General features: G+C 51.8%; 1 protein-coding gene across 1 annotated transcript; it reads right to left on the bottom strand.

Moving 5' to 3' along the window:
• Nucleotides 1-2,314: 2,314 nt before the first annotated feature.
• On the bottom strand, nucleotides 2,315-13,866 carry THEMIS2 (thymocyte selection associated family member 2). Its single transcript, XM_036914954.2, has 6 exons — nucleotides 13,728-13,866; nucleotides 11,276-11,416; nucleotides 8,234-8,644; nucleotides 5,387-6,456; nucleotides 3,324-3,477; nucleotides 2,315-2,917 (listed from the first exon to the last, which is right to left on the bottom strand). Exons 1-6 carry the CDS (start codon nucleotides 13,819-13,821, stop codon nucleotides 2,865-2,867), a joined length of 1,923 nt encoding a protein of 640 aa, XP_036770849.2. The 5' UTR covers nucleotides 13,822-13,866; the 3' UTR covers nucleotides 2,315-2,864.
• Nucleotides 13,867-14,869: the final 1,003 nt, after the last annotated feature.

Genomic DNA, 14,869 nt, shown 5'->3' with positions numbered 1-14,869 from the left:
CTGTAACTGCTTTAACTGTTTCTAAATGAGATATGCTGGCAAGCCATGTGGAAAAGGCCGCACCCACCTGGTTTCTAACAGTGAACAACAATCTGGCTATTTTCTATACATGCAGAAAAGTTCCTCTCTGGGGAAATATGTTGATCCTTAAAAGTCAAGCAGTATGTTTGTTTTCAAGTGTATCTTAGTAAGTTCCTAAAAGAAAGCACAGTAGCTAAAAACGTTTTAAAAATCATACATTTGAATTTGAAGTACATAATAAGACTTTTATGAGTGGTTGGCATCTCTTCCTACTTCTCAAGGCTGGTGCCCTCAAATGGGCAAGGCTAGAAAGTAGTGGTTCTGGGTGGGACCACTTTTTTCTTTTGATTTTGAATTTGATGATTTAGCAATTAAAAACTACCTAACTCATTAATTCAGTGAGTGTTTATTAAATATCTACTGTGTCTGCCCACTGGTCAGGTACTAGAAATATAAAGCAAGAGATTGGTGTCATAGGACTTGCTGGTTCAGCATTCCCAGAACCAAGGAGTAGCTGCTCAGTGGTTGTGAATTCCCTGCCATCTTGGTATTGGCGCAGTCTCACGGGAGCTGTATGGTTTCTGAGCAGTACCGAGGCCCGTGCTGCTTAGCACAGTAGCCACTGCTCAGCAGGATGAAATGCCAGCCTTTGTAGAGCTTGTGTGCTGCTCGAGCACGAGGCACTTGGCATTTGGGTGTTTGTGGTCACCTGGGATGTCAGGTATAATTTAATGTAAACTGGGGGTACGTGCTCAAAAATTTATCAGTAAGTTTTGAATTCTCCTCAACTGTATTTTTAAAAATCTTAACCCACATTAGATACTAATTCTGATTGGTATTACTGCATTAGTGTGTATATTACAGGGCATTCAAAAATAGAAATGGGAAAGGATATTCAAAATAAATATGGAGGGACGTACTAATAGTTCTTTTCTGTTTCCCAGTAAATCATCCTGTGTGCTCACTTCAGAGGCCACTACCCAGGGGGGATCCCAGCCCCATTATAACACCTTCCCCACCTCCTGGTGGCTTATTTCAGACTGAAGACAAGCACCTTGAAGTCCTAGCGGCCTTTGGTCTGTTCTCTACCAGCCTGCATCACTCTAGTGAAACATTCACGGTTGTAGTTTCTAAACATGTTTTCCTTTTAACTCCAGCTTTCCCTGCTAGAAATTACTTTCTCCCCGTTTCATTTGACCACTCAGAAATCCTCTTTTATAGGAACTGGCAGCCCTCTCCTCCGCCCTCTACTTAGGTGATCTTGCTCAATTTGGAGCCAAGATTAAATGCAAAAGTGGAAGTGAAAACTGTTGACATTTTGCATGTGGGCTTGAGCCCTAAGGGTTCTGTGTGAAGGAGGAACGTTCTGTCTCACTTTATCTTGCTTATTGCTTGTCCCAGAGTATTCTCTTCCTTAGGGCTCTCCTGTGCAGTTTAGGAGGAAGGCATGGGAACTGGTGGAGGGAGGATAAGGATGGGCTGCTAGATGCAGGGGAGGGGCCCAACAGCCTGTAGTAGCTGCCCAGCAGTCACCTGTAGATTTCTGTGCTGGGGTATGGGAGCTAAGGGCCTGGCAAGTGCAGTGGGTCAGACAGGATGTTAGCAAGCAAAAGGAGGACACACGCGGGTGCAGTGCCTAGAATCCAGAAATTGAAAATTTGACATTCTAGGCTCCCACCTCAGCTAGACATTTTACATGTGGGCTCATCATTTTTTTGTCAGTGTCCTGGCCTCTCCTGAATGTGGCTTAGTTCTGTGACTGAATCAGCCTAGAAAACCAAAGTCCCTCCACTTCTAAGAAATGAGGCCTCTAGTCTTACCTCGCTGAACAGGCCTGGACTGACTTTGGGAGCTCAGTCTCTGCATACACACAAGCTGTATTTGTTCTCTTACCTCTTATACTGAATGATGAGGCTCTCCAGTCAACACACTCTTCTTCCCACACAGTGTATTTCAAGTAGGATGAATTCCATGGCTAGGAGACTGGGAGTGTGGACAGAGTATAAGTTTTGGAGATGGGGACAGCTATGTTATCTTGGTCAACAATAAAACTAGCATTTTTATTGACTGTTTATTATGTGCCAGGCATTGTGCTAAATGCCATAGAAAGATTATCTCACTGGATCCTTAAAATAATCTTGTGAGGTAGATAACTACTAGTTTCATTTTATATGTGAAGAAAGTGAAGCTTAGGTTCAAATAACTTGCCCGTAAGTCGCAGCTGATAGGTGAGCTGGAATTATAACCCAGGCTCATGACCAGCCGGCCTCCTGAAGCACTTGATCACTCAAGCTTGTTTTCTGCTCTTTAATACGGCATTGTCACCTCAGAGTCGAGGGTTTAGGTGGGTTTGTAAAAGGTCTGGGCTTGGGGCCTTGGTGGGGGAGGCAGAGGAAGAGTAGAGGGGTGGGGGTTGGGGGCACAGGGGGATGAGGAAACACAAGAAGAGGCTCTCAGTGCAGTATGCTCAGCCCGTACTAAGGCAGAGGCACTGCTGTCATCACCAAGGGTGGCAGCCTCTTAGACTCCTTTCTGTGCCCGCCAGAGGAACAGCTGGTGTTGAGAACTCAGGATTGAGTAGAACCCAGTCGGTTCCTCTGGATACCAGCTGAGGCTGAGGGAGGAAGTGTGAGGTGCTGGGCCCAAACAAGCCAACCCTTAGCAGGAACCGAGCATCTGAGGGAAGCTGGCACGGTGTCCATCCCTTTTCAGTTCAGTCCCCACGAAGTCACTTCCTGTCCAGTCTGATTTCTGTGAGACCTTATCCAAGGTCTTCTGAAGGCTTGTGTAGTATGTCAGGTCCCCTGAGAAGCAGCAGTTAGGAAACACGGTCCCTCCGACATCTAGAGGGTGCTCTGAAAGTGCTCAAGTACTTCTTCATAATCATGTTCATCATCTGCAAAACAGTTAAAGTCAGTGGGGATCTTTGCTCACGGGCAGGTTCCTTCTTTCAGGCACTCTCCTCCCCCAGAGAAGGGGTTGGTCCGGATGTTCTAAGGTCCTTGCTAGCCCAGAAAGCACAATTTGAACAGTGCAAACATTCCCCCCGTTTGCCATGGGGAAAGTAGTATGTTGGGAGAAGGAGTCATTTTCCTTGCCGGGCTCTGGAGCCCCTGGAAGAGGGACAGGAGGGACCTAAGCCTGCGTCATTAGGCCTGTCCATCCCACTGGGGCCACAGCGGGTCTGCCTGCGGGCCGGACCCTGCGGAGGGTATGACCTGCACCCTCAGAGGGAAAAACAGCGGCCCAGGAGCAGATGGGGAGGGGGAAGCAAGCATGGGTGAACGGGCTGATGGACTCACCTAGATTCTCTGTGTTGGGCTTAATGGGCCTTTGGCCTTTCTTCTGGGCAGGAACCTTCCTGTGCATGTGTGAGTTCCTGGCAGCCTGTGGCAGGGTCTTCATCTTTGGTCTGAGCAGCAGAGGGGGTTGCTCCAGTTCTAAGACTTGAGAAAGCTGAGAAAAAGCAGAAGTCAGCTGGGTCCCAAGAAATGGGGCAGCTGAGTCCATGAAATGTAATTTCCTTCAAATGTCACTTCCTGCTCCCTCACGACTTCCTTTCCACAGTAAGGTTTTTCAGGACCCAAGGTGTTTTTGCTACAAGCACATGAAATGTTCTTTGGCAGGAGAGAAAAGCGCCAGGCTGAGAGAGGATGGGGTTGGGGGCTAGAGACAGCATCCCTGAGTTTCTCCACATGAGGGTTTGGTCAGTGTCCTTCAGATCCGCTGCTGAGGGGGACCAGCAGTCACAGGGCCTCAGAACAGCACCAGAGCTGAGGGGTTGCAGAAGGAATAGACAAAAGCTGCAGCAGAGGAGCAGGGTGGGGCCACAGTCACTTCCATCAGGACCCAAGGCTGGGACTGAGGTCTTAATTCTTTCTAGCCTTTCCATCGCTGTTGCAAGGCCTGTTTTTAGATGTTACAGACCATTCTTTGTCCTGTCAGAAAACGACTACCTTCCCCCCACCCAAAGATAGGAACCCGTTCTGGGGCTGAGACCAGTAAGGATTCATCTTTTACTACCACAGCCGTCCCACCACCTACCCACACAGGCACAAAATACAGGTCGCCCCAGATCCCAAAATGATACGCTTGTTACAGTTTACAAAGTGCTTTTTATATGGACCATCCCTCCTGTTCTCAGCAGAACACTGTCGTCAGGCTGTGTGGTCAGACCTGATCTCAAGCCCCAACCTGCCACGTATTAGCCGTGTGATCTCAAGTAAGCTACTTAGTTCGCCTTTCTGTGCCTCTTGTTTACTCAGCTGTAAACAGGACTGACATCTGTGCCACACGGATGAGAGCCAGGTGGGGCAAAGCACACAAGGTGCCTGCCCCAGAGTAAGCACGCAGCAAGTAGCAGCCAGTGGAACAGCTCTGGGCGTTAGCGAGGTTTTCTCGAGCTCACTGGTTAGAAACAAAGAAAGGAGCCCGGACCTCCGTAACTAAACTGGGGCATGAACTTATTAATCTTTCTGCCTCTTGGTGGTTCAGTTTGGTTCAGTTTCACACTCAATGGCACTTTCTCTGCCCTCGGAGCAGGCAAGGTTCCTGCCGCCCACCCCCCAGCCCCCGCCAGAACTCACATTCTAGTCCAAGACTTATGTGCAATTTACTGCAAACTTCCCACCCCCAGCTCCCAAACTGCGCACAACCCATGCTGTGAATACAGAAGAGGGCGGGCCATCGCTGCCCAGGAGAGCTGCCTGAGCCTTGCCATGAACCTGAAACAGAGAACATTCCTGCAAGACCAGCACGTGTGCAGCGCCGAGGCAGGAATCCTGGCGCACTGAGAGGGCGGCAGGGGCTCCTCACCGGCTGGAGCCAGATCCACAGAATGAGGCGGCAGCCAGCTTATAAAGGACCCTGGGTGCGTGTTAAGGGGTTTGCATCATCCTGGCAGTGAGGAGACATTGAAAGTCTCTGAAGATGGGACCGCGGTCCACGGAGACCAGGGAAGGACTGGGGAGGCCATTCGGACAGCCATGGGAGGGGCTGAAGAGGCTGTTGACACAGCATAGGCAGAAGATAATGAAGTTTGAACCAGGGAGTGACAGCAGGGGTAGCAAAGAGGTAAAGCACAGTGAACATGGGGTCAGGTGCTTATGCTCCAGGCAGGCCTCCCACTTACTAATGGTAACTATGGGTGAGCCTCAGGGCCTCTGAGGCCTCATTTTCTCAGCCACAAAATGTGGATAATCACATCAATGCTGGATTGTCAGGCTCAAATAAGAATAGGTGCAAAGTGTGCAAGTGTCACTAACACTGCAAGTTCTCACCAATTCTAAGAGCGATGTGATGCTAGACAGACGAAGCAGTGACCCCGACAGCTGGCCCCTCCCTACCCACTTGGTCGTACTGGTACCTTGACACCTCTCTCCTTAATGCTTGCTTTGTTCTGCCCCCTGAGGCCTGGACTTTTCGGGGGCCTGGGTGGGGGCGCTTGGCTCTCAAAGGCTGGTAACTTCCGTAGGCGATAGTAGAAGGCATCCGTCAGCTCCACTGTGGCTACAGGGACGGATCCAGCTGGGTGGCCTCGCTGCCCCTTAGCCTCCACAACAGTCAGGTCCAGCCACCGGGGAGGGATCTCAAAGCACACCCCAGGCTCAGAGTCCAGGCCGACCACCAAGAAGGGTTCTGTGATCTTCTCCTCTAGCCGCAGGCCCGGGAAAGAGGACAGAGGGTCAGCAGGGTGGCTGGTGTCCTTGGCCACCACCTTGACCTCACAGGGCAATGAGAACTGGGTAGTCAGATCCACCAGGCTGTAGCGCCGGCCATCACTCATCTCCTCCACAAAGCCACCGGAGATGTAAAGAGGCAGCAGAATCTGTTCTTGGTCCTCCGCCTCCTCTTCACACTCCTGCTCTTCCTCCCCAGCCTGGTCACTCAGCCGCTGACACACCAAAACGTCTATGTCCCTGCCCTGGGCCCCATGGGCCTGGCCAGACCTCAGCACCTCCAATCTGTCGCCCACAGCGAGGGAAGTGAACCCAGAGTTCCCCACGCCCTCACCCTCACAGTCCTTCGTGGCCACCACCCGGAGCGGCTGGCCTGGCCGGAGAGCACCCAGGAGGTCATAGGCTGTGGGGAACTCTCTGGGCCGCCGCCGCAGCTTGCCCTGGTAAGCCCCCGAGACTAAGAAGTGTCTGGGCACCTTCCGGCCCTTGGTTGAGACCAGCACCCGCCAGGGGGGAGAGGCTGGGCCATAGATGCAGAGCCTCTGGCCCTTCCGCAGGGAGCCAGCCCATGGGCTGAGAAAAATGGGGGGCCCCTCTGGGACTTCCAGGATCTCCGTGGGCAGGGGAAAGGGGCCTCCCCGGGCCAGGGCCTCACTCAGCAGCAGGGGCTGGATGAAGTGGACATGTTGAGAAGAGGTGGTGACATCCTCTACGTCGACCTCTAGGGTGGAGGGGATCTTGACGATGGTCCTACGCACTGTGGGATGAGAGATCATATCAAAGGAGCACCTACCACCCCAGGGGTGCACCCACCTCCACACACCCCCACAGAGGTCTGGGCTGGCTGACTTTTTTCCTGTGCTCATCTTTCCTAACAGCATTTCTCTATTGCACTGGATTCCTTGCCCACTCTTTTCCTTCAACCTCTTTTTGAAGTTCTTACAGAAATTTTGCAACATGTATAAATGTAGAGAGAATAGTATAGTGAACCCCTATGTACCTGTCACCCAGCTTCCAAATGTGTAACTCATGGCCCCCTTTCATTCATATCCTCATCTGTGTAGACCCCCGCCACCGGATTATTGGGAATAATCACATCGTGCCGTCCTGACTATCTCAGTGTGTGTATGTCTAAAAGGGATAATTAAAATTAACAAAAAATAACTGCAATGCCATTGCCACACTTAAAGAATAATAATAATTTGATAATTCATTAATATCATTAAAGATCCAATAAATTCGACCACTTTTTAAATTATTGAATTTTGAAGGTCATTTTATAAGGTGTCTTTCAAAATCCTCTCTTGATTTAAGTAAAGAGATAAAACCTAATCAAGAAAAACACTGACTAGATGAGCTCGGGTGAGTTGCTTCCCTCTGGGCATTGATCAGTAGCTGGTGTATAAACGGAAAAGGTGGGGCTGTGAGCTGTGAGGAAACTGGCCCACCCACTGCATTGTTGATCTGCACCACGTGGGAGACAGCAGGGAATAGCCTCCTCCTTTTACAGATGAGAACACAGAGGCCCGGGTGGTCACTTCCCACAGGTCACATTGAGATGTTTGCTCTGTGCCAGATGAGCTGATAACTGAAGCGGGGAAATGAGCACACGGGGGTTCATTACACTATCCTGCTTTTTTCTTCAAAATACTTTATGGATCTGACTACCCGAGCTGCTTCCTTATCCAGGGCAGCCTCCAGAGACACATATTGGAGTGTTTACAAAAGAAATGACACGTTACCTGGGCTTTGCTTTGAAATAATCAGGTGGGTAGGGTGGAGAGAGACCAGACCGGATAGGTTCTGAGATGATCATTGTGATGTTGGGTGATGGGGTCGTAGGTGTGCTTTATACCCTGCTTTTGTGTATGTTTGAATTTTTCCATAATAAATAGTTTTAAAAGATTTTTTTAAAGCAGAGCAAACAAACGCCACTTGGCTCTGTAGACCACCAACAACCCTGTCAAATGCTCTCTAGGCAACCACCGGGGAGCTGGCCCTCAGACTCTCCATCTTCCAGGTAGAGGTCCCAGGGCCCCGTTCTTCTACCTCGGCTCTGGTTCGCCCATCACCGGGCCAGATTCTGCTTCTGTTTCACCATCTCCCCTCTATGCTACCACCAGCCTGTCCTATGAAAGAGCAGGTGTTTCACCCAGACGAAAAGACCTTCAGGAACAATCCTCTCTGCAGAGGCAGCAAAATATGCAGATGGTCAAGGTTTCACTTTGTAACACCCTGTTTCTTTGTCCTAGCAGCTAGCAAGCTCACAGTCCAACTTTTGCCCAATTTTATGAAGTGAAAAGAGTGGGACCTCAGGCTTAAATTACTCCATTTTCCTATTGTCTTGCACACCTAACTTTTCACTATTTGGGAATCTTCTGTATGTTGTAGATACTATTCTATATGTTGTAAGTCACCTGGAATACGGAGATGATCCACAGGAATGGGGGTGGGTATTTTCCATCAGAGCAGCTCCCCAGGGCCCCCTCTTTACCTCCCCCGCCTATTCCCATCCACCTGCCTGGGCAACTCACTGTGCATGATGGCTTGAACTTCATACTGGGGCCGCAGGATCAGGGGGCGCCAAGGGAGGGTGGGGCAGGTGAAGAGGAGGCCCCTCAGGGCTGGGTCCTGCAGGGCACAGAGCAGGGTCCGAGGGGCTCCAGGCTCCCATTCCTGGAAGGGCCCCTTCTGAGACAGGGGCAGGCACAGAATGACCCTCTGAGCTCCTGTGTGCAGCACGCAGCGGGCACGGTGGGTCCCAAGGTGTGTTTCCACAGCCTCAAGCATGAGGGGCTGGTCCTCAGGCACCACCCTGGCCTCTGTGGTGATTCTGTGGGTTGACATGAAGCAAATGGGCAGCTTCTTGGCGCTCCGGGTCACAGCAGAGACCAGTTCCTTCAGGGTTGCATAGCTCTGGGAGCTGGAGAGGGGGCTGAAAGCACCTGTGGGACACAGCAGAGGGTGTCAGGGTGGGGCAGGTCTTTGCTGGGTCCAGGGCCACATACATCAGGCCCTGGTCTGCCACAGAGAACCCAGCCAGAACCCCTGCAGACAGGTGCCCAGGATGGGCCGGCCTCTGGACGTTGGACTGCAGGGTGGAGGGACAGGAGGCAGTGAGTGACCATGTGTGAAGAGACACAAGGGGCAGAGGTGGGGACAGTTCCTTCTGACACAAGAGGCACGGACACAGAGGGACAGTCACCAGAATCAGGACAGAACCGGACGCACTCCCCGACAAACACCACAGCCACCTCCCTCCGGGGCCGGACCTGCCTCTGACTTTGCCAGCTCTGCCTCCACATATCTTACCAGTGCTCCAATCCCACCCATCCAACACCTGTCACCCGATCCAGGCGCTGCCATCAGCCCTCTCTCCCAAACTGGAAACCCTGGAGCTACTGACCAAAAGACCTCTGACTACCTGCCTTTACCCCCATCCAGTCTGCCGATCCTGCTCCCCATCCCTCCTTCCCCCAACCCCACCCATTCTTCTCCTGCCACTTGACTAATCACCTAATTGCCCCACAGCCAGACAACATCACCTCTAGACTTTTCCTGCCCAGAAGGCTCAACATTCATGCAATCAAACTACCAGCAACATTCTTCAATGAACTGGAACAAATAATTCAAAAATTCATATGGAACCACCAAAGACCCCGAATAGCCAAAGCAATCCTGAGAAGGAAGAATAAAGTAGGGGGGATCTCACTCCCCAACTTCAAGCTCTACTATAAAGCCATAGTAATCAAGACAATTTGGTACTGGCACAAGAGCAGAGCCACAGACCAATGGAACAGACTAGAGAACCCAGACATTAACCCTGACATATATGGTCAATTAATATTTCATAAAGGAGCCATGGACATACAATGGCGAAATGACAGTCTCTTCAACAGATGGTGCTGGCAAAACTGGACAGCTACATGTAGGAGAATGAAACTGGACCATTGTCTAACCCCATATACAAAAGTAAACTCAAAATGGATCAAAGACCTGAATGTAAGTCATGAAACCATTAAACTCTTGGAAGAAAACATAGGCACAAACCTCTTAGACATAAACATGAGTGACCTCTTCTTGAACATTCATGCAATCAAGGAAACATCCCACAAACGCTGGCTGAGGGACGTTCTACAAAAGTTTTGCTCTAGACGCTTCAAAAATGGCGATGCCAAGAGCAAGAAAGGCTGAGGACCTGTTCCAGCCTGAAAGTCTAAACAAATCGGACAACTGAATTCAACATGTGATCTGGGATTGAATTCTGGATCAAGGGAGAACCAGTTATAAGTGACATTTTAGAGCAGCTGGTGAAATCTGAATACAGACTGCAGGTTAGACAGTAGAATTATATCAATATTAAATTTCCTGAATTTGATCATTGAACTATAGTTTCATGAGTTAATGTCCTTATTTTTAGGAGATACCCTAAATATTAGGGGTAATATTTAGATGTGTAAAAGGTTATCATGTCTACAATTTACTCTCAAATGGTTCAGAAAAAAAACATAGACACATACATGGATAGTAATATACGTTTGTGGGCAGGGGAGAGCAGATGTTCCAAAATGTTTAACCATTGGTGAATGTGGATAGTGTAAAGTTCCAGTAAGTCTTCTGTGGGTTTGAAATTATTTCAAAAGAAAAAGAAAAACAAACCCATCAAAATACAAAATAATACACATCACTTCCAGATTTAAAACCCTCATTGGTTCCCTAATGCCTTCAAAATAGGGGTGGAAATGCACCTGTGCCCCTCCACCAGCTCTCTGGGGGGCCCGCCCCCACTCGTCCCCACCTGGAGCCCACAGTCACAGTAAACCACAGGGACAGCGGGCCCTCGGGATGCGCATGCTCTGTGCCCTGGTTAGGAACTTCCCCATGGCAACTCACTCACTCCTCACATCAAGCCTGATTACCCCCGTCTCAGAGGGGGAATCAGAGGCACAGAGAGGTCACAGGAACTTGTAAGGCCACAGCTAGGAGCGGGCAGAGCTGGGATTCCCATCCAAGTGGTTGGCTTCAGCACACACTGCATGCCCCTGCAGTAACTGAGCTACATGGGGTTTCGGGAGCACCAGATGTGCCCATGCTACTCCCTCCAGGGTTCCTTCCACCAGCTCCGGTACCCCTGCCTGGAGCCCTCCGGAGACGTGTACCTATTTCTGGTACCTCCTCACTGCCCTCCTGGAAGCTCCCCACTGGAGAGGGTGATCCTGAGCCCCACACCCCTGTCCCCCAGCAAGTGTCAGTAAATGTGTGATGAGTGAATGCGTGAGCAAACACAGAGACAGGCACATAGATGAAAACCTGGAACAAAGAAAGTCCCAGCTAAGCGGCAGGTGTGACCAGAGAGATGGATAGGGAGGGGGTGCAGCCATGCCAGGCTCCGAGCGTTGTCAGACCACTCTGAGGATATCCCAGGCCTTGCGGCTGGGTGGTGGTGGATGTGAGAGCCACATGTGCTAACCCACAGGAACGGGAGTGTGCACAGGGGTCAGCAAACCCAGAAGTGTGTCTGCAGGTGTACCTGGAGGATGCCAGGGCACTTGGAGACACAGAGGTGCCCACCTTACCCTGGAAGTTGGGGGCGAGCTCCATGGTCTGGCCGGTCCCTGGATTCTCACAGACCACCTTCTGCAGGCGAATGTGGGTGACCTTGATCAGGTCCCCTGTGGAGAGGCAGCACTCATTCCCAGAGATCTCGTAGATGGAGCCTGTGGACACGACACACAGACTCGGTTTTACTGCAGCAAGGGCCAAGCCCTGGGAGACCTGTGCCGTGTTCCCCAATAAGCTCTACTCTGCTTCACCTTGGCACATGTTGTTCCTACTGCCTGGAAGCCCTTCCCCGTCTCTGGTGGCATAAACCCTGAGTCTGCCTTTGTTTAGCTGTGGAGTGCCCTCTGAGGAACACTTGTCTGGCCTTCCTCACATCCCCACACCTCCCAACCCGAGCTCACAGCGCAGGACCAACCCATCTCAGCATCACTGCAGCCAGCCCAGCCTCACCGTAAGCATGTGTTAAAGTCACAAATGAGTAGATAACCCAGTAAGTCCCAGTTCTCTCATGTACAGCTATGAAATTAGGCCCAGAGAGGTTCAGCGACCTGCCCCAAGGTCACAGAGACTAACACCCACCCTGGTGCTTTCTTCTCCAGATGAATTGTTTTTAAAGGAAGCACAAGAGAGAACGGAGGGCCACTGATAGGGGACCCACTGGGCCCCCACCTGCCAGCACAGCAGCCCCCACTCTCCTGGTTTAAAGAGCTTAAAGCAGTGTCTGGAACAAGAAGGTATTCAGAAGAGAACTCTCTCACACGCAGAGTGTACAGGCTCTCCATCCTGCTGGGCGACAGGGAAGTGCAGGCGGCAGGCCTTGAGGCCACCTGATGCACCCCACTCCCAGGGCAGCCCCAGCCGGCCTCCAACAGCCTTGAGACACTGAGGAGCATCCCACCCCGTCCTCCTGTAAATGCACACAGGCTCATAAAAGACAGGGCTCTATCTACAGTTCTGGGGGGTGGGGGTTGGCCCCTTGGGGCCGGAGCGGGGGCGGGGAACAGTGGCTGAGTGCTGAGCGCTTACAGCACACCCAGCGCTGTGCTCAGCACTATGGACGCCTCACTGCATCACTGCATCTAAGACCCAAGAGCGCCTCTGGAGGGCTGGACAGTTTCCTTTCCTAAATGATGAAACTGAGCCTCACCACCAAGGCTGAATGGGTGGCCCAAGATGACCAGGTAATAGGAGGCAGAACTGAGACTGGAGCCCAGGGCGTTTGCCTTCAAAGTTGGAGCTCCTTCCACGCAGCTAAGCACGTCCAGGTGTCCAGCCCCACTGCCAACCCATCTGACCTCCTACACATTCGTGCCATCAGGTTCTTTTCTTACCCCAACTTCCGCCATTTCCCGTCCCCCATGCAGGCAGAATGAGGAAACTCAGGTATTGTGACACCCAGTGCGCAAGGGATGTCCAGAGGAGAGCAGAGCACAGGCGCCTGCAGGAAGGCCCCCAAAGTACAGTCAGGAATTGAACCCAGATCCACCAGACTCTCAAGTGGACCTGGGGAGACCACTGTGTGGTGGCTCTCCGTGTGTTTCACGCTTGACCTAGGGCTCTACATGGGGCCTCAGAACATTTTACTGGAAGCCGCTGCGGGTGCAGAAAGAGGACGGGCCAGGGCACCCATGCACTGTTTAGCTTTCTAAGGAAGCAGCCAGCTGCCTCCCCGTAGTCTCAGTTCCCTCTCTCCTCCACCCCGGCCTCCTCCACTCAGCCACGCACAGCTTTCCCTCACCCTCAGAGCAGCCTAGCTCCCATTTGCCGAGCAGCTGCCCTCTCCCTTCCAGGGCATGTCAATCCCTCTGCTCTTACTCTTTTAGGCAATAACTAGTGGCCAAGTGCCTGCTCTGTCCCCATCTCTGCGAACCCGGCCGGCTGCCGGACCGGTGCGCAGATGTGCGAGCCTGTAAGATGCGGAAAGCTAGGAAGGCTTCCCCGGGAAGGAGTCATTTAAGCTGAGGACTGAATAGCTGATCAAGTACTGCCAAGCAAAGAGTAAAGGCGGGATGAAGGACTGAAGGACGACCTTGTAGATGGGCATCGAGGGGGAGGAGTGGGAGGGCCTGCGGAGGGGAGGGCCTGACGGGACACTTAAGAATCAAGCAACAGCTACTCGTTATTAGTGCCCTGATGGCCCGCGCACAGTCGGACCTCACTCACGCGCACCACGGTTCCACCCAGCTTGGCTCGGTTCCACCCACCTCAATGTCTGAGCTCACTGACTTCTCATCACCACCCCTCGGGACAGTCAGCGATCCCGCATTCCACGGGAGCAAAAGAAGAAGCCCAGAGAGGTTGAGTGTGGTCCCAAACCACACAGCTTTGGCAGTGGCAGCGTCGGGACTCGAACCCGGGGCGCAGTGTCCCAGGTTCCTAACACCCCAGCAGCGACCCTGTCTCCCACCCTGGGAGAACCCGGCAGCCGCGAGCTGCGGGTCCGAGGGCTCTTGGCCCTTCACTCACCCTGGAAGTAGACCCCCGAGCAGACCCGCAGCACACGCGGGAGGGAGGCGGGGTCCAGGGCGCAAACGAAGTCCTGCAGCGACACCGGCTCCATGGTCCTCGCGGCTCGCTGGACGCGGACCGAGTGGCCGCAGCCCTCCAGCCCAGCCGAAAGCCCCGCCCGCCGCCCCGCCCCTCCCCGCTCGGGGGCGGAGCCGCTCCGCGGCGGGCTTGGCTCCGCGCTCCTGGGGAAGCAGGCTCCCTCTCCAGGCCCGTTTCCTCATCCCTAATATGGGGCTGCAAAACCTACGTCTTACACTGGCAGCACGACTTAGGAGGTCTTGATCGGGACCTGACTCCGGGGGGCTCTGGGTAACAAAGCTGGTCCGCACGTCCCCACGGTGGAGGGGGGACGATGATAAGATGAAGGAGAAGCTCCAGGCGCCCCCCGACCCCGCGGCCCTCCCGGTATGGTTCTGGGTCTCATAGGAGAGGCACAGCCCTGCTTTCGGGTCCGGGGAGGAAGCTGCAGGGTCGGGTCTCCGCAGCCCTCTCCGGGCTCCGCACGGACGGGACCCGTTACCTTTCCAGGACGCTCATACCCCCTGACAATTTGGTTAAAAATTATTCCTTGGGCTAAGGAGAAATATGCTTAGAAGAGAGACCAACAGCCTCTCCTGACCCCCAGGGATAAATAAGGCATTGCCATTTCCCTGTCCCTCGGCAGTTAGACCAACTGGGGTTCAAATTCCAGCTCCGCCTTTTGCTTGTTAGTCAACTTTAGGCAAATCACTTTGATTTTCTGAGTTTCCATTTCCTCATCTGTAGAGGAAAGAATCTTCTTAGATGGTTCTAAGGAGCAAATGAGATGGTATAGGTGTGCAAAATGCGTTATTTCATTTTTTGTCGCTATGAAAGTAAAAGACGTCTAATCAAAACAATAAAAGTTTAAAATAAAAGGAATAAATCCTAATTAATGATATTTGACAAATAAAAAGAGGACATTCTTTTCCCACCACCCAAATACACTTACTACTAATATTTTATTTTTTTGTCTTTTCTTAATATTTTAAAATTGAAGAATATGACTTACAATATAATATTAGTTTCAGGTATAAAATATATAATGACTCAAATTTTATATACATTACAAAATGCTCTCC

Source organism: Manis pentadactyla, chromosome 4 (genome assembly GCF_030020395.1).
Source record: "Manis pentadactyla isolate mManPen7 chromosome 4, mManPen7.hap1, whole genome shotgun sequence".
In the NCBI taxonomy this organism is placed as follows: Eukaryota; Metazoa; Chordata; class Mammalia; order Pholidota; family Manidae; genus Manis; species Manis pentadactyla.
This window is presented reverse-complemented; position numbering and strand designations above follow the sequence as displayed.